The 18,916-nt window shown below is 45.2% G+C and overlaps 1 protein-coding gene across 4 annotated transcripts in view; it reads left to right on the forward strand.

Moving 5' to 3' along the window:
* Positions 1 to 5,839: 5,839 nt before the first annotated feature.
* The window catches only part of ATXN7L3 (ataxin 7 like 3), a 43,002-nt gene continuing 29,925 nt past the window's right edge, over positions 5,840 to 18,916 (forward strand). For 2 of the 4 annotated variants that reach the window (XM_089674520.1, XM_089674522.1), the window contains exons 1-2: positions 5,840 to 6,039; positions 12,602 to 12,719. In XM_089674520.1, the coding sequence (XP_089530646.1) occupies positions 12,669 to 12,719 (51 nt within the window). In that variant the 5' untranslated portion in view covers positions 5,840 to 6,039; positions 12,602 to 12,668. The remainder of the gene's footprint in view (positions 6,040 to 12,601; positions 12,720 to 18,916) is intronic. The other 2 variants (XM_089674519.1, XM_089674521.1) reach the window with 1 other exon arrangement.

Below are 18,916 nucleotides of genomic sequence, written 5' to 3' on the forward strand. Positions count from 1 at the left end.
GAATCCATCCTCTTCCTTCTAGGTGGAGCGGATTGGAGGGCAGTGAGGTGTAAGCAGACAGCGGAGTCTGATTACACCCAGCAGCCCATAGAGCAAAGCGGGCTCTGTCCATGTTTGCTCTGCATAAACTGAGTGGACACGGACCTGTCATCTACCCACACTGCTCCGATCAGCAGATACTATGCGGACAGATCCTTTGCTGATCAAAGTGGAGTCCGACCCATGTGAATGGGGCCTTCATGTAGGGCCTACGTTTACCAAATTTTTCTAAACCTTCCAAGAAATTAATATCTCACATTCTCACAGCACCTAGATCAGTCTTTCTCAACCAGGGTCCCATGGAACCCTAAGGTTCTTCCAGAGGTTTCTAGGGTTTCCTTGAGCTATTAGCAATGTCTGTCTCTCAGATGAGTAACCACTGAAAAAAATGATATTTTTAGCTATCTGTAAGAGGAAATTCTTCCCAAAAGACCACTAATATAAGGAGCATTCTTCCTAGTAACCATCACACTAATGTACTGTAAGCTGTAGATCTAGATAATATTAGCAGGGGTTCCTTGAGCCCAGAAAGTTATTTCAAGGATTCTCTCATGTTAAAAAGGTTGAGAAAGGCTGAGCTAGATGTTTGGTAGCCTTCAACTGAAAAAATATGGAACTCCCAACTCTACTAGCCAGAATTAGAGTTGTTAAAATGATGGAGAGCCTCTCAACACACCTTCAGAGCACATTCAAGCAATTTAATATAGTTTAGGAGCTGTGGCTTCTTAGGGAGGATACACCATGATGTAGGTCTTCCTGCCTGGAGGCTCTCCATTGGAATACTGGTGCTGCATGCCCAGTACTGGACCATGGTCAGAATCAAGATCTCTTCATTGTTTTTCTTCCTCTTTTCTCCTCTATTTTTTTCTACCTAAGCCTCTTTGCATTATTTTTGTTTTCTAGTGAGCCTCACTTGGGCTTTAAAAGGTTGAGGCTGTTTATTTTCTGTAATGCCTAGAATGGAACATTCCTCCAGCCTGTTCATAGATATGAGACACTGACTGTATGAAAATGATCTTGGAGGAAAGTCCTACTTCATTTGTTAAAGCCTCCAGGCATTTTCAGATCTCTTAAGGCTAGTCACTTAATGAACAAGGTCCACCTCCTCTGTGGATCTTCTCCTGGTAGAACAGTCCTCAATGATGCACTAATATGATGATATCAGCTCTGTTTTCTTCATCAGTGTATTGTGAGTGAAGGTTCCTCTGGTGATGTCTCCTCATGGGTGGTCCATTGTGCACTGTATGTCCTCAGTCCTCTGGGTTTTTATACACAGAAACACATTTCTGTGAATTAAAAAAGGTCCGGACTGCTGCCCTGCCTGCGCAGCTTGTACATCTTTGTTGGGATAATGGTGTGCTGGGCCTGTACTCCTAGAAATGAACTTCAAGTTGAATTCAGAGACAGAATGGTGCTGATTTTGGTGGTTTTAGGAAAAATTCAAACAAGAATATTCAATGCCAAACTTGAGAAGGGCTCCATGTGAGCAGCATTTGGACACAGGTCAGTTAGTCCTAAGAGATCTTCCAGTTCTCAATTTCATGTGCACTGGTGCAGAGCGCATCTTTGTTTTTGTTGTGTACACAGTTAGTGTTCACACTTGTGATCGCTGTGATTGGGTCACAGCAATCACAAGGTTTAGAGCCACTTTGATTGGCTCTTTTTACTTTGCCTGTGATCTGCGCTGTCCAATGACAAGAATGAGGGTTATCGTTGGGCTAGCATAAGGGTAACCTGTTCTATAATGCGCATATGTTGCATATATGTGTTCATGAGGCACCAATGTTGTGTTCTGAGAGCGCACTTACTACACGCTCCCAGCACACTGACTGAGCTGTCACGGACAGCTCGCAGTCACCATTCACAAATGGCAGCTAGTAGGATGGGGTCCCAGTCTCGTGACTGCTGTAACAACCATTCACAGTGGTCACATGATCAGGAACTCTCAGCATTAAGATCCACTTAAAGGACTGCCACTGCCTGGAGATGTTTGCAAGGGGTTAAGGTGAGGATAAGCATCATGTTTAGCATTAGAGATAAACTGGACCTTCACTCAAAAGTAACATTTTGCACCAATTTTATACCCCTCCAATAAAAATTGCCAACCTTTCTATGGTTACCATTGGGGTTAGGGGTATCACTGGGGCTAGTGTTACCACTGTACCATGGGGAACAGGACTACCATTGGGTTTAGGGTTACCATTGGTGCTGGGGTTACCATTGGGATTAGGGTTGCAATTTGGGTTAGGATTACCATTACTTATAGGGTTATCTTTTGGGTTAGGATTACCATTTGGATAAGGGTTATCAATGGGGTTAGGGTTACCAGTTGGGTTAGAGTTATCATTGGTGATATCACACCAATGGTGAGCATCACAGTGGCTAAATGGTTAGCACGTTCGCCTGGCAGTACTAGGGTTGTTGGTTTGATGGCACCACTTGCCTGGAGTTTGCATGTTCTCCCTGTGCCTACGTGAGTTTCCACTGGGTACTCCGGTTTCCTCCTATACTCCAAAGACATGTTGGTAGGTTAATTGGCTCCTGTCTAAATTGACCCTAGTATGTGTATGTATGAATGTAAGTTAGGGACCTTAGATTGTACACCCCTTGAGGGTTAGGGACTGATGTGAATGTACAATATATATGTAAAGTGCTGTATAAATTGATGGCGCTATATAAGTACCTGAAATAAATAAATAATAAATACACATGGTTACCATTTGGGTTAGGATTATCATTGGGGTTAGGATAACCATTGGGATTAGGATTATCATTGGTGCTATGGTTACCATTCAGATAAGGGTTATCATTGGTGCTAGGGTTGTCTTTGGGGTTGGGATTAGGGTTATTTTTGATGATATGGTTACCATTTGGATAAGTGTTACTAGTGGGGTTTAGGTTACTGTTTGGGTTGAGGTTACCATTGAGGCTGGGATTACCATTCTATCATTGATGCTGGGGTTACCATTGGTGATAGGGTTACCGTTCAGATAAGAGTTAGCATTGAGGTTAGGGTTACTATTTGGATTAGTGTTTCCATTTGGGTTAGAGTCACCATTGGTGCTAGGGTATCATTGGGATTAGGGTTACCATTGGTGATAGGGTATCATTGGGGTTAGGGTTACCATTGGTGCTAGGGTATCATTGGGGTTAGGGTTACCATTAAGATTAGGGTTATAATTGGTGATAGGGTTAACATTCAGATAAGGGTTACTGATGGCGTTAGGGTTACCATTTGGGTTAGGATTATCATTGGTGCTAGGATTACCATTGGGATTAGGGTTATCGTTGGTGATAGAGTTTTCGTTCAGATATGAGTTAGCATTGGGGTTAGTGTTTCCATTTGGGTTAGGGTAACCATTGGTGCTAGGGTTACCATTGAGATTAGGGTTATCCTAGATTGTAAGCTCGTAAGAGTAGGGCCCTCTTACCCCTCGTACGCTGTCTGTCTTTGTTGTACTGTGCCATGTATTGTCCCCCCCTATTGTACAGCGCTGAGCAAACCCTTTGGCGCTATATAAACTCGTAGTAATAATAATAATAATAATCATTAGGATAAGGGTTACTGTTGGCGTTAGGGTTACCATTTGAGTTACGGTTACCATTGGTGCTAGGGTTACCATTTGGGTTATTGTTTCCATTTGGGCTAGGGTTACCATTGGTGCTAGGGTATCATTGGGGTTAGGGTTACCATTGGGATTAGGGTTATCATTGGTGATAGGGTTAGCATTTGGATAAGGGTTACTATTTGGGTTATGTTACCATTGAGGCTGGGGTTACCTTTGTATCAGTGGTGCTGGGATTACCATTGGGATTGGGGTTATCACTGGTGATAGGGTTACTGTCTGGATAAGAGTTACCATTGGGGTTAGGGTTACCATTTGAGTTAGGGTTACCATTTGTGCTAGGGTTATCATTGGTGTTAGGATTACCATTCTTGCTAGGGTTATCATTGGTGTTAGGATTACCAATTGGTGACAGGGTTAGCATTGGTGTTAGGATTACCATTGGTAATAGGGTTAGCATTTGGATAAGGGTTACTGTTGGCGTTAGGGTTACCATTGAGGCTAGAGTTACCTTTGTATCAGTGGTGCTGGGATTACCATTGGGATTGGGGTTATCACTGGTGATAGGGTTACTGTTTGGATAAGAGTTACCATTTGAGTTAGGGTTACTATTGGTGCTAGGGTTATCATTGGTGTTAGGATTACTATTGGGACTAGGATTACCATTGGTGTTAGGATTACCATTTGGATAAGGGTTACTGTTGGCGTTAGGGTTACCATTGAGGCTAGAGTTAACTTTGTATCAGTGGTGCTGGGATTACCATTGGGATTGGGGTTATCACTGGTGATCGGGTTACAATTTGTACAAGAGTTACTGTTGGCGTTGGGGTTACCATTGTGCCTAGGGTTACCTTTGTATCATTGGTGTTAGGGTTACCACTGGGATTAGGATTAGTGTTACCATTCGGATAAGGGTTACCATTGGTGTTAGGATCACCATTAGGGTAACTACTGAGGCTAAGGTTGCCATTATACCAGGGATGGGCAACTGTGGCCCTCCAGCTTTTGTAGAACTACAAGTCCCATGAGGAATTGCAAAACCGACAGTTACAAGCATGACTCCCAAAGGCAGAGGCATGATGGAACTTGTAGTTCACCAACAGCTGGAGGGCCACAGTTGCCCAACCCTGCATTATACCATTGGAGTTAAGGTTAACATTTTTTGACACAAAAAAACAGATGAAATATTGTTGAAAGGAGCTTCAGGGGCCTACATCATAACAACCAATGATGCTATGAAACCCAGCCGCCAGCTTCCTAGCAACCAACTCAGTTGCTCTTCCCAGGAGCCTTCTCCATAACAACCAATGGTGCTCTGAAGTCAGTCACACACATGTATTGTCAGTAGCATGCCTTGGTTAACTGCCACCCATGACCAGGGGCGGACTGACCATTTGGAAACTCGGGCACTGCCCGAGGGCCCGGGGTCAGTAGGGGGCCCCATGAGATGCCCCTGGTACCCTTTTCATAGGCTTTTTTGAGTTTGGGCAAGGGCACAGGGGCCCCATTATCCCCTATTGCCTGGGGGCCCCATGAGTTGTCAGTCCACCCCTGCCCATGACACCCTATTTTTGCTCCCCCCTTCCCCAATCTTTAGTTGCTAGGATGACACCGTGGCCCAGCCAGCATCCTAGCAACCTGTGTGTCATTGTTTGCTAGGATGCTGGCAGCATCAACGGTTGTTATTGTGCAGGCAGTGCCAGAGTCCTAGCAACCGGCTTAGTCATGCTGCCCTTTGTATATGCTCCACCCACCACTTTGCCTCATTGGCAGTTCAGTGTTGTGCCCACCCTCCGCTCCAAAGAAAACTTCTGTCTGGAGTTGCACTCATTGGTGGTCGCTCAGTACCATTTCCCTGTATTCAGGCAATAATATACAACTTGTATACAAAATCTACAACTTTATAGACATGTTAGCAGATTTCATGTTCATTTATTCAGATTTAATATCAAAGGAAGACGCTATGAGGCCGGAGCAAGGCTTATCGATCGTTATGGCTCAGCTCTTACCTCCTGACAACAATGCCTAAACTCCGAAGCAGCTCTCCGCTCTGTTTCCATGACAACACCACATCGCCTCGCCCACCCCACTTTTCTTTTTTTTTGCCTACGCCTGGCACCGTATCAACTCGTTGAGCCCGCCCCCTCCCTCTGATTGGCTCAGACCCTTTATTCCCTCCTCGTCCATTGGCCGACGTTTTTTTCCTCGTCTCTCATTTATCCTCGCAACACCGTAGTGCTGCAGTCTGGAGGAAACCGCAGTGGATGCCCGAGCGTGGATGCTGCTGTTCGAGGCGGGCACGCCCAGAGTGGGCGTGACCTGCGGCTCGATGTTCTCAGCCGGCGATTGAAGCCGCCTGGCAGGCTAAAATGGCGGCTGGTGCTATTAGGTGCTGAGGAGACCGGACAGAAGAGGCAGACATGGCTAATGCTGGGTAGGAACAATGGGGGTGGACGGGGGAAGTCTGGGCTGGCTGGTCTGGTCGGAGGGGCCTTGTATGTGTGTGGTAGAGGGGAGGAGGGCTGTGTGTGTCAGGGGGACCCCTCTGTCCATGGAGTGTGTGTTGTGCAATGGGCAGGCATGGCACTCACAGGCTGGGGGACCACAAGGCCCAGCATGGCTCTGAGCTGCGAGGAGCCCAGTATAGGCTGTGTGTTTATACAGGGAGCACTCCACCCCTCATATATCACTTCTAGGTGGAGTCTGCTGACCTGTGGCCCCTGATGGGCCCCTACCAGTGACCTGAAAGAGCCCCTGTCACCCTTCTGCACATGCCAAGGTATTGGCAGATTGGAAAGACAAGCGCACCTTTTAATACATCATCTGTGTATCATCTCTTAACCCACCCTGAAAGGAATTTAACTTTTCTCTCCCGGTGAAGCAAAATATAGGTCTGGGGCCCTCACCGCCGCCATTTCCAGGTGCAGGGGACCGCTAATCCCAACGCTGAGGGGATCCCACCGCTGGACAGCCTATAGGAAATGTTTACATCAAGCGGGCATTGGTGTGGACACCTGAAGAAGGACCCCTCCAGATGTAAACAGAGGAAGACTCTGCGCCTGAGTCACATGACCGAAGCGTTCAGTAGGTAGAAGCAAGCTGAAACAGAACTATACTCCCCTCCTCTTCTGCATTGCAGTATCTGAGAGCTGCCTGCTGGTCTGTTTTCGGGGACCGATCTCCGGGCAGCGAGATGACGTCACTGCTGTGCAGGCGTTCATTCATCTCGCCATTGCCAAAATTGTACCCTGAGCTGTGCGGGCGCACCTCAGGGTAGTCCTCCTTTTTCACCCTAAAAGGGACTTTTATTTTGTTTCCGCCTCCTCACCTACTTTTATCACTTTTTTTTTTGGAGGTGGGGAGCAGGTACCTGGTGGTGACAGATACCCACTCTCACTTCCGGTCAGATCGCAGCAGCGTTTCCACCAGAAGTTCATCTCAGTACCCCCTCCCAACCCCTTCTTCCGCCCGCAGTCTTCTGGGGCACATCATAGATCCCCGGACCCTTCATTCACTATATCCGTTCTCCTTGGTCCCTGCCCTCACTATATCCGGTGTCCCCGGACCCTGCCCTCACTATATCCGGTGTCCCCGGACCCTGCCCTCACTATATCCGGTGTCCCCGGACCCTGCCCTCACTATATCCGGTGTCCCCGGACCCTGCCCTCACTATATCCGGTGTCCCCGGACCCTGCCCTCACTATATCCGGTGTCCCCGGACCCTGCCCTCACTATATCCGCTCTCCCCCAGTACACAAAACATGGAAATGCAATTATTTTAGTAAATATAAACTAAGTCCCTTTTCTCTTCAGCAGTATATAGCAGTCTTGTGACTTCTATCAGTGTCCAGCTGAGCACTGGTTAAAGCTTGTAGGAGGAGTTTTCATTTTGCTCTAGGAGGATGCAGAACCTCTGAGCTCTGTCTGGATAGTGCTGAATGGCCCTGTGTTGATCACATGCACTCTCAAGAAAACAAAAATCCTCTCTAGCAATACACACCAAACTGTGCATGTGTACAGTGTCTCCACACAATATGTCTTATCAGGAGATAAGAGGGGGACACTGGAAGGAGAGGATCAGAGAAGACAGGATCAAACAGCATTTTTACACAATGCAGATGATTAACCCCTTGAGGTCCACAGTGAGTATAACCAGCATGCTTTACTGTACACACAGACTGAGTTTACTGTTGTGGGTTTAGTAACACTTTGAGGAGGATGCAGGGGCGGACTGACAACTCATGGGGCCCCCGGGCAATAGGGGATTATGGGGCCCCTGTGTCCTTGCCCAAACTTAAAGCCTATGAAAAAGGTACCAGGGGCATTTCATGGGGCCCCCTACTGACCCCGGGCCCTCGGGCAGTGCCCGAGTTTACAAATGGTCAGTCCGCCCCTGGGAGGATGGTAACTTTTTTACATGACATCACATACATGGGAGCCATGATCATGGTACAGCGCTCTGAAGGGATGGCAGACTCAGTATGCCGTCCTTTCGGAGCTCAGTGGGCATGTGCCGGTGACGTCACCAGTTGCAGTGTTAGAGAATATCTTGTAAAAGGTGCATTCTTAGGAGATATCCCTATACTTACAGGTAAGCTTACCTGTTGGCACAAATTTATAAAATTTACTAATCCCCCAGCCTCTGCTTCTTTAGTTTTGCAGCCTTCCCGAAGCTTCCCTTACAGTCAGGCTTTCCCCAGTAGAGCAGCCTGATGTGCTGGCGCACAGTCAGCTAGGAGCCCCATGAATGGGTTACTCAGCAACTCCTCCAGGGATTGATTGGCAGGTGAGGGGGTGGAAAGTCTAGCTTCAATCCAGTGCTGGTCACCCATGCTAGGGCAGGGGTAGGCAACCTGTGGCTTTCCAGCTGCTGCAGGACTACAAGTTCCATCGTGCCTCTGCAAGTCATAGCTGTAACTCAGTTTTGTAATGTTGCAATGCCTCATGGGAAATGTAGTTCCACAACAGCTAGAGAGCCCGCAGGTTGCCTACCCCTGTGCTAGGGCAATGTCTGGGCCTTTTGGTCCTGCTTTGGCCCTGCAGGCAGTCAGGGGATTGGGGTGATGTCTACAGCGCATGGCCAACCCCCCCCCCCCCCCATCTGGAAGTTCAGAGGAGCACGGCTGGGGTGTAAAGAAAAAGCTGCCTTGGAGAATCCACTGTGAGTGGAGGAGGGTCAGATGAAGGGCACAATCTCCCTTCCTCCATTCAGAGTGCTGTGTATTCTCTGAAAGAATATTACAAGTTCTGTGAAGAAGGGAGGGGCGGGCAGCGCTGATGTTTTGCAGCGGCTACACTTTGCAGCGTAGAAAGAACACAACTGTGGGGTGTATCTGGTGTCAGTGGAGGGAAGATTCTACAGTAAGCAGGACATGGGCTACATGTCATTAGAGGTAGGTTATGTCCCTGGGCCTGTATCCACTACCTGATTTTTAACTAACTTCTTCCCCAATCTTAGCTTTGTAAATTTCAGAACTGGATGGACAGAAGTATACATCTCGCCAAAGAACCGCCTGTTACACCATTAACAATCGCTGCTTCTCAGCGTGCATTGCATCCAAGCAGTGATTACATGCTATTTTGTCTGAATGCATGCTGTGATGTTGTGATTGTTAAAGGTGTAACAGAGTAAGTTCTCTGAAGTGTAACAATACACCTTCCCACTCAGAGAACATCATCCCAGCATCCCTGGTAGTGGTGAAGGATACACAGTTTATACCAAGTAAAACTTCTCCCATAGATGTATGTATGATGATATCCTGACACTTCTGGGAATGTTGGAGGCTCTGCATTTTAGGGAGACCTGCCTGCCCCCCCCCCCCCATCCCCCCTTCATGTCTGAGGTTTTATACCTAACTTCAAAACATAATTTCTCCAATAGCCGGTTGGACCCTTCATTTTTGGGAACATTTTTCTGATTTTGTGTGGAGCCCTGCCTTGGAGAACTGTTGCCTATCACATGGTTATTAATTTAGAAAGGATGGGGGGTATAAATATCTGCGCACACTATAAATATACACATGCAGTATTTTTTTTTTTTTCATTTTGGATAGAGCATGGGAGGGTTAAAACCCCTGGCATTTTTTTTTCCCCCCTCACCATCTGTGTTCCATTGTAGAGATTTCCCTTCCCTTTCTGTCCCAAAGCCAAACAGGAAGTGAAGGAAAATCCCTTCAGATTAGGGAATTCCCTTGTCACCCACATCTTTCTGAGATTTTTTTTTTTTTGGGGTGAGGGAGGAGGGTAGAGGGGGTCTACTGTGGGGGTGTCCTGGGGGGTAGAGGAGGTGGTTATAGCTGGGGTGGAGCTGTGCCTTCTGAAGGGGTTTTCTTTTAGGGATGGGGTCTGGTTTTTGGGTGGGCATGTATGGTATGTGCATTGTCATTTTTTACGCCCGATAAATATATCCTCCTACTCTCTAGCTCCCTTGTCTCCTCCTCCCATGCTCATTTCCAGGACTTCTCCAGAGCTACCCCCATCCTCTGGAACTCTACCCCAATTTATCAGACTATCGCCTACTCTGCTCACTTTTAGGTGATCTCTGAAAACCTATCTCTTCAGGGAAGCCTATCCTGCCCTCAGCTAATACTGGAATCTTCTACTCTTCCAACCAGTCCATCCCCCACAGTTACTACCTTTTGTACCACTAGCCCCTCCCTCTTAGATTGTAAGCTCCAAGGAGCAGGGCCCTCAAATCCCTCTTGTATTGTTGCTGTATTGTCTCCCGTTATATTGTAAAGCGCTGAGCAAACTGTTGGCGCTATATACATCCTGAGTAATAATAATATATCCTGTTCATTAGCCATTAAGGTGCTGTATCCTTTCTTTCTTGTGGGTTTTTTGAAAGTGAGGGAAAATCCCTCTAAATTAAGGGAATTCTTTGGGGACCCCCAGGCCACCAGAACTAGTCTTCCCGTTGGAAGATTTCCTCTTATTACTTTTCTGGGGACAACCCAAAATTTGTTTTTTTTTTTTTTTTTTTTTTTCCTTTCACTTCCAGTGAAACAGAACAAACAGGGTGACTCTCCTTAACAGGGGCACAGACCACAGAAAAATAAAAAAATTAATGTGTTCTAATCCTTCTGCACTCCATCCAAAACTAAAAAAAAAAAAAAAGCCACAGGATGGGCATTACAGACCACCAGTACTGAAACCAGTCAACAGTTCTTGAGATAAAAATATTACAATAGCTAAGTTATCTGAAACTTTTTGTTACTGTCAGTGGCAGATGATCTCTAACTTGTAAACTGGATGATCAGCGATGTCCCAACAGTAGAAGTTTTTTTGGTTTTTTTTTGTTTTTTTTAGCTGCTGTAAAACTGAGCGTCTTAGTGTGACATTGTAAATCCGGCTGTCGGTATACATTTATTGGTAACATAACAAACTTTATGTGCCAAAGAACTACACATCCTGTCTGCTTTTTAATTCCTTGCCAGCACATTTGCATTGAACGGCTAGCTTAGGTTGTTATTGAACTATAGTCTCCGCATGGCAGTTATGTTATAGATGTAAGTATAGCATACCCAGAATGTTGGCTCTGACACTATGTTCACATATCTGCGGCTGTGCGGGATGCGTTTTGCGCGGGCATGAGAGCCCATTCATTGAATGGACTCCTGTGCCATGGGACACGCAGGGAAGAAGTCCCTGTACTTCTTCGGAAATCGCAGCCTGCACGGGAACTAAGGTTCCCAGTACAGTTGTGATTTCCAGTGCGTGGGGGGGGGGGGGGGGGGTGCGTGCCATTAGACTTAAAGGCACCCGCCCACGGGTCCTGCATTGCGGGTGGTGCGGCTGCAGGTATTTTTGTGCGGGTCTGCAGCGGCACCACCTGCACAGATGTGAACCAAGAATTAATGTAGAACTGCATTCCCAGCGTGATGTTTCGTCAGACCTGTAATAATTCATGGAAGGGGATGAAAGTTTAAATTTGATGTTTGGGGGGTAACAGACGTATTTTGTGCAACAACTACATGAACCAGTAGATGGCAGTGTTTATAAATTTGTAGCTGCATCTATGTTTATACTATCTTCTACCTGAATATAGTTCCTGTTTCCTGTTAGAGAATCAGCAGATAGTACACTGTCTAAAATGTGTCTATCTGTTCTGTAGGGCTACGTACAGAATCTGTAACAGAGACCCATGCAGGGCAGGTTCACTTGTTTAGCAGCCTTCCCAGCAGTATGTTTGGTTTGCTCCATTGCTCTCTTTGGCAGCAAAGATCAGAGGCTGTGTAAAATTTAAGTTAAGTGAGGCTTACACATGGTTGAGGAATCTCTTCCTTCCCCCAAGTGGTAGCACTGCATCAGGGGAGGACTGACAATTCATGGGGGCCCCCAGGAAATAGGGGATCATGGGCCCCTATGTTCTTGCCCAGACTAAAAAAAAACCTATAAAAAGGTACCAAGGGCATTTCATGGGGTCCCCTACTGACCCTGGGCCCTCGGGCAGTGCTCGAATGGTCAGTCCGCCCCTGCACTGCGTGTATGTATGACCATTCACCATACATTAGCTTTTTCACATGCTCATCATACACTGAAGTACAAGCCATTTCTTTTCGCTTCCAGCAGCTGATTAATGCCAGAGGTCATTGTCCAGAACAAGTGTTTAGATCAGAAGTTCTGATTTCACTGGCTGCAAGTTTGCTCCAGATTTGTAAGTCAACAAGTACTGAAACCAGAAACAGCCAGGTCACAGGTATTTTCATAAGGATGTCAGCCGCTGTTATGGTTCTTTTAGGTTTCCTTTAATTGTAATATAATGTCAGTTTTGCTTTGTTTATATATCTGTGTGCAGTCATATACAGCCTGCGCTTTAATATGTTTCACAGATTTTTTTTATTGGTCTTGACAATTGTTTGCCTTGCACAGTAAAGTAACTCGGTCATAGTGCATATGTAGTTGACTCTTCCTGTGTAAAAGTTTAGATTTGAAGGGAATGCTCCCACTTTGGTGCAAACTTGTGACCAATGCTCTCCTTTTTGTCTTTTGTACAGATAAGGGGGGGTGGTCGTCCGTTCTCTGCCTGGCCAGGCAGCCTAATCCACCAAGTGTTGGTTGCAAATGAGAATGGAAGACATGTCTCTATCTGGCCTGGATAACAGTAAACTAGAGGTAAGGATGAATCTCTGTCAATTGACTGTTTGGGGTTGAGGGGCGTGCCTTCATTGCTTGCCAGGTCTTCTCTAGTAGCTTAGCAGTAGGATTGAGACCTGCCCAACCTCATCAAAAACACACTGTCTCATTTTTGGTTGGTATGGTCCTTGAAGCGGACAATCGGTCTCCTTTTTGTGCTTCTTGGTCATTTCCTTCACACATATATATATATATATATATATATATATATATATATATATTTTTATGTACATCTTCAGGGGATGGCTGCCTCTTCCTGTTTCTTCCAGCCACCTCCTTGGTGGTGTGGTACATGCACATCGTCAGGCGGTCGGCTGCAAGAACTGGAAGAGGTAGACAGCTTCTGATGACGTAAGCAAAGAAGATGGTAGTGTCAGATTACGGAAGGACAATGCAAGATTCATATATGTTATGAGGATGACCCGACAAGCATGGTGAGAGGGGATCAATGTAAATTTTAGCAGTAGAAGAGCCATTTTATCTGTGAAGCAAATGTTTGATTTTGTAATTTTATCATGCTAAGTTTTAGGGAGTTATGTGTTACCTTTACGTTTGCAGTATCTGAATACCACCTATGTTAAAGTGGAATTCCAGATGCCACCTAACTAATCATAAATATGTGCCCCCCCACTAACACCTATTCTTAACCTGTGTAAGAAATATCTGCACACATACCTATTTCAGGCTGCAATGGGCCAATCATGCGATCCACCTCCCCTGTGTCAGTCAGTGGCTGCAAGGGAAAGGAGGGAGTGCCGAAAACTGATGGGCCATTGAAGCCTGTGGGTGACGTCCCAGGCATTACCAGCTGTTAGCGGGTAGATCATGTGACTGGACCAGCCTGAAATAGGTAAATGTACAGGTCGTTCTTGTAAAGGTTTAGTCAGAATTGTTGTTCGGAGTGGGGAGGCAACATTTTTTAAGATTAGCTAGGTTTGGCTGGAAAACTACTTTTAAGTGCACCTTTCACTTTGACTATTCAGGTCAAAGTGACAGATTCTCTTGGGAGACCCGCCTGCTGCACTGTTCACCTACTGGAACCCTGAGTCTAATATCTGTGAAAGCTCCATGGTGCTTTGTTAGAGCCTACACAGGATGACCTGCTCTCCTTGTTCATGCATTGATTACCTACATTTAGGGAGAGAGATTGCCCTGGGATACAGGTAGTTTGCATCCAAGCAGGATCCTCTGTCCCTAACCTTGGGTGATCTCTCCATGTGTGCATGCAAAGAGCTGTGGTCATTATCAACCTCATTGCTTTGCACAGATCCAGCGTCCACAACTGTTTGCAGCCACCTGGCATTCCAACAGCGCTGCATTATTGCTGCATTTACTCACACGTGAAAATGAGACCCAAAGATATTGTGGTTAGGCATTATGGAAACTTTTCAAAGTGCTAGGTGGGAGTTCATATCCTCTGCATGCCTATGAGATCATTTTGATGAACCCTAACTCCTCAGGAAGACATAGCTGGGCTCAGGTTGGGATACTTGATTGAATGTTTTGCTGCAGTAGTGTACGCTGTGCCTCCACTGACCTTTACTGTCTGGGGCAATAGATAAGATGTAGTTTATATTCCTGATTACGTGTAATTAGACAGATGGATAGCTTGTGCTTCTTACACTACCAGTTTTTGTTGCAATTTATTATCCCTTGTTTCTTAATCCCAATATTGCAAATGGCACTCAGTTCTCTTTGCTTGAAAAGATTAAATGTTTTGGTCATACATGAAAATGATTTGTTTTGAGATCATCCAAGTGAACAGTACTGTGTACACCTACAAAGCAGCCCATCACAAACTGAGAGATGGATAATATGTGTCATGAGGACTGGGAATAATGGTCCCCTGTACGTGAAAGGAATGCTTGTACAAACCTGGAAAGGTGTCATTATTGAAGGCTCCTTCTGAGAATGCCGGTCATCTGTCCACTGTGCTGATCCTCTTCAGTGTTTTTACCAGACACTGAAGTTTAATTTTTCTCATCCATTTGGCTTCAATACTTTCAGAGTTACCAACCCAGAAAGAGTAAGCAAGACTAAGTGCGGCATCTAGAGATTGCAAAAGGAGGTCAGCAATGGAAGCCCCTCTATCAAGACGGGTCACCTTTTTACTTTAAAGCAGCTTTAAGTATAGGCATGAGATGCTGGATGGGCAATATGATTGCTACATGATCCTAAAACTGTTTCTTTAGAACCTATATATTCATAAACTGAGCATCCTATCAGGAGGCAGTATCCGTCTTCTGGGATAATCCATTTTATACAAGTGATTCGTATCTTTAGAGATAGGTTGAGTATGGGGTCTATACAGAGCTCATGTATTGAAATCTGATTCTCTTCTGATCCAAGTGTAATCACATCATCTAATTTTGGCAGGCACCCTTAGATATAGTAAAGGAGAACTATATGCACTGCTAAAAAAAAAAAAAAAAAATTAAAGGAAAGCTTTTTTTAATCGGAGTTTAACATCAAGTCAGTTAAGCTCCTGGGATATTGATCTGGTCAGTTAAGTAGCAGAGGGGGTTGCTAATCAATTTTAGCTGCTTTGGTGTTATTAAAATTAACAGGTGCACTAGATAGGCAACACTGAGACGACCCCCAAAACGTGAATGATTTAACAGGTGGAGGCCACTGACATTTATTTATTTTTTCCCCCTACTCATCTTTTCTGTTTTTCACGTGGGGGCCATACAAACTACTGAGGACCATTTTAAGTTGCTGCAATGACATTTCAGTAAAATGGACTAGCCTGCTGCATAATTTTTTTTCCTTTGATTTTCGGGGTGTCTTTGAATTCAGTCCTCTGTGGGTTGATAATTTTCATTTACATCAAACAATGGGACATCCTTATGTTCCTAACACATCACCCCATCCATGTCAGTATAGAGATCCAGCAGGAGATTTTTCCCCATTGAGATCTGATGTGTTCAAAGTGTTCCTTTTCAATTTTTTTTTTTTTTTTTTTTGAGCATTGTATTTGTATAGTTAAAGAGGAGCTCCAGTCTCCTGTGACAATTCAGAAGAGTTAATAGCTACAAAAACTATAGCTACTGACTTTTAATAAGCTGCCACTCACCCGTCCCACAATCCAGCGATGTGCTGACCCCAGCCTGTTTTATCTCTCATCTTCTGTCTTTGGTGCTGGCATCTTAACTGTGTGGGCACCTGGCTTCGACCGCTTGCGGTGATCAGAGCGGAAGTGGGTGCAGGTACCTGTCAAAATCTGGTACCTGCTGCCCCTCCCTAAAAGTTACATTAAACCCCCTGGCGGTATTCCTGAGTGTAGCTCGGGTGAAAGTTTCAGTACCACAAGCGGTAACCCCGAGATACACTCGGGCTTACCATGCAGCGCTGCTCCGGGATCTGTTCACTTATCTTGTCCTGCGCTCCCGCGATGCCCCTCCTGCAGTGTCCCCTGTAATGTCCTCCTGCGGCTGCCGGCATCTGTCTTCCGGATTCCGTCCCCTGCGAGTGTCGGGACGTACGGGGGACGGAACGGCGGGAAATTTAAAAATGACAAAGTGACATTCACTAAATACACTAAAATCACATAGTATAACATTAGTGTATCAAACCATTTCACATACATTTTGTCCCGAGTGCTTTGTCTGCATTTTTACTGTTCTTTCTGCCTGGAAACTGAGAAATGTCCATGGCGTCCAAAACGTCCCTTTAGGTCAAAATCGGTTTTAGACCGGCTAGAGAACAGCGATAGTAAATCAGAACCACTTGCAGAATTGAGTGATAATGATTCGTGGGGGAAATTTGTCATCAGACACTGAAAACGATTTTGCGACTTTGCTCAGCGATGTGCGAACTTGAAGCTATATTTCAAATTTCAGTGTTTTTGGTTTGATTACATTGTTGACTTAAATTTATTATTATATTATTTATTAAATTATAGTTTTGATTTCGTGTTTCAAATTTTAACATACCCAGGATGTTTACTAGACTCTTGTTCGGACAGATTTCAGTGAGTTAGGCTGGCCATACATTATACAATTATCTGCAGATTTTCTGCCCAATTTCCTTTAGATTTACCTTCAACTATGTAGTGCAAGGGCCTGCCTAATTGGATACAACTGAAAGTGTTGTTTAGGTTTGTCCTCCTATTATATGGTTTTTGGTAAATCTAAACCAAAAATCTGCAGATAATTGTATAATGTATGGCCAGCCTTATTCCTAAAAATTACAGGCCTACAATAAAAAAACAAAACATTTCCATGCAAAAAAATGTACCGCTTTGATCACAGAAATATTGACCGCTAGGGAAGTTAAGGGAGAGACTGTGACCTTTAAAGCAGAACTTCCCCTTTTGGGTGGAGCTCCGCTTTTTAACTTTTTGAATCCCAAATTGGGTAATTAAAAAAAACAAAACAAAAAAAAAAATCTATTCTCGTAAATGTTTAAGGCATTGATGAATGAAGAGAAGATATCACAATATGGTAATCCACATTTCCATCCTCAACAGAGCAAAGTGCAGTAATCATAATTGAGTCTGCCAGCCACTGATCTGTGGTTTTTTGGATCCTGTGTGTGAGGAATCGAGGTGCTAGAAAGCAGACATAGAAAATAGTGAGTTTGTGCTCATAGGGTCACACCCTTCTAGCACTTCCTGAATCTTTTCTGTTATGCAGGTCAGTACAATCAGGGCTCTTCTTGTAACTTTCCTTCAGCATTGTTACACCCGTTTCCATTTAAAGTACATTAAAATGTGTAAACGAATAGTCTCACTATGTGCAGCCCCTGCGTCTTAATTGTGGCTTTGAACTGGATCTAGTGTTGTGATTGGCTTATACAGCATTTAAAATGGAACTAGAGGCAAAACTTTTTTTTTTTTTCTCCATTTTTGGATAGAGTAAGGGAGAATTCTAACCCCTGTCTGTGTCGGGGTTTTTTTTTTTTTTTCCACCTTCAATTATATGTCCCATAGCCAAAACAGGAAGTGAGGGGAAATCTCTGCAAATTAAGGGAATCCCTTGGGTCACTTGAACTAGTGTCTCCTCCTTTTGGAAGAATACTTTTCTGGGGACAACCCAAAATTCGGGATTTTCTATTGCTTTCACTTTCAACGTTAATGAGTAAACAGGGCAAATGGGGTGAATCCCCTTTAATGAGGGCACAGACCGCAATAAAAACTTACAGGGGTTCTAGTCCCTTGCTCTATTCAAACTTAAAAAAACTTTTTGCTTTTAGTTCTTTAATATAAACTTTTTTTGTAGTTTGGCATGGCTAATCATTGGTATAAATGAGCACAAATTCCTTGTGTGCGACTTTCACCATTTCTAATGATGGGGCACTATTCCTCCCACTGACATCAATGATGGGGCACTATTCCTCCCGCTGATACCAATGATGGGGCACTATTCCTCCCACTGATACCAATGATGGGGCACTATTCCTCCCACTGATACCAATGATGGGGCGCTATTCCTCCCACTGATACCAATGATGGGGCGCTATTCCTCCCACTGATACCAATGATGGGGCGCTATTCCTCCCACTGATACCAATGATGGGGCGCTATTCCTCCCACTGATACCAATGATGGGGCGCTATTCCTCCCACTGACGCCAATGATGGGGCACTATTCCTCCCACTGATACCAATGATGGGGCGCTATTCCTCCCACTGATACCAATGATGGGGCACTATTCCTCCCACTGATACCAATGATGGGGCGCTATTCCTCCCACTGATACCAATGATGGGGCGCTATTCCTCCCACTGATACCAATGATGGGGCACTGTTCCTCCCCACTGACACCAATGATGGGGCACTGTTCCTCCCACTGACACCAATGATGGGGCGCTATTCCTCCCACTGATACCAATGATGGGGCGCTGTTCCTCCCCACTGACACCAATGATGGGGCACTGTTCCTCCCCACTGACACCAATGATGGGGCACTATTCCTCCCCACTGACACCAATGATGGGGCACTATTCCTCCCACTGATACCAATGATGGGACACTATTCCTCCCACTGACGCCAATGATGGGACACTATTCCTCCCACTGACGCCAATGATGGGACACTATTCCTCCCACTGACGCCAATGATGGGACACTATTCCTCCCACTGACGCCAATGATGGGACACTATTCCTCCCACTGACGCCAATGATGGGGCACTATTCCTCCCACTGACGCCAATGATGGGGCACTATTCCTC

This window comes from Staurois parvus, unplaced genomic scaffold, assembly GCF_062004578.1.
Source record: "Staurois parvus isolate SC_StPar_1 unplaced genomic scaffold, SC_StPar_1.0 ptg000151l, whole genome shotgun sequence".
Lineage (NCBI taxonomy): Eukaryota > Metazoa > Chordata > Amphibia > Anura > Ranidae > Staurois > Staurois parvus.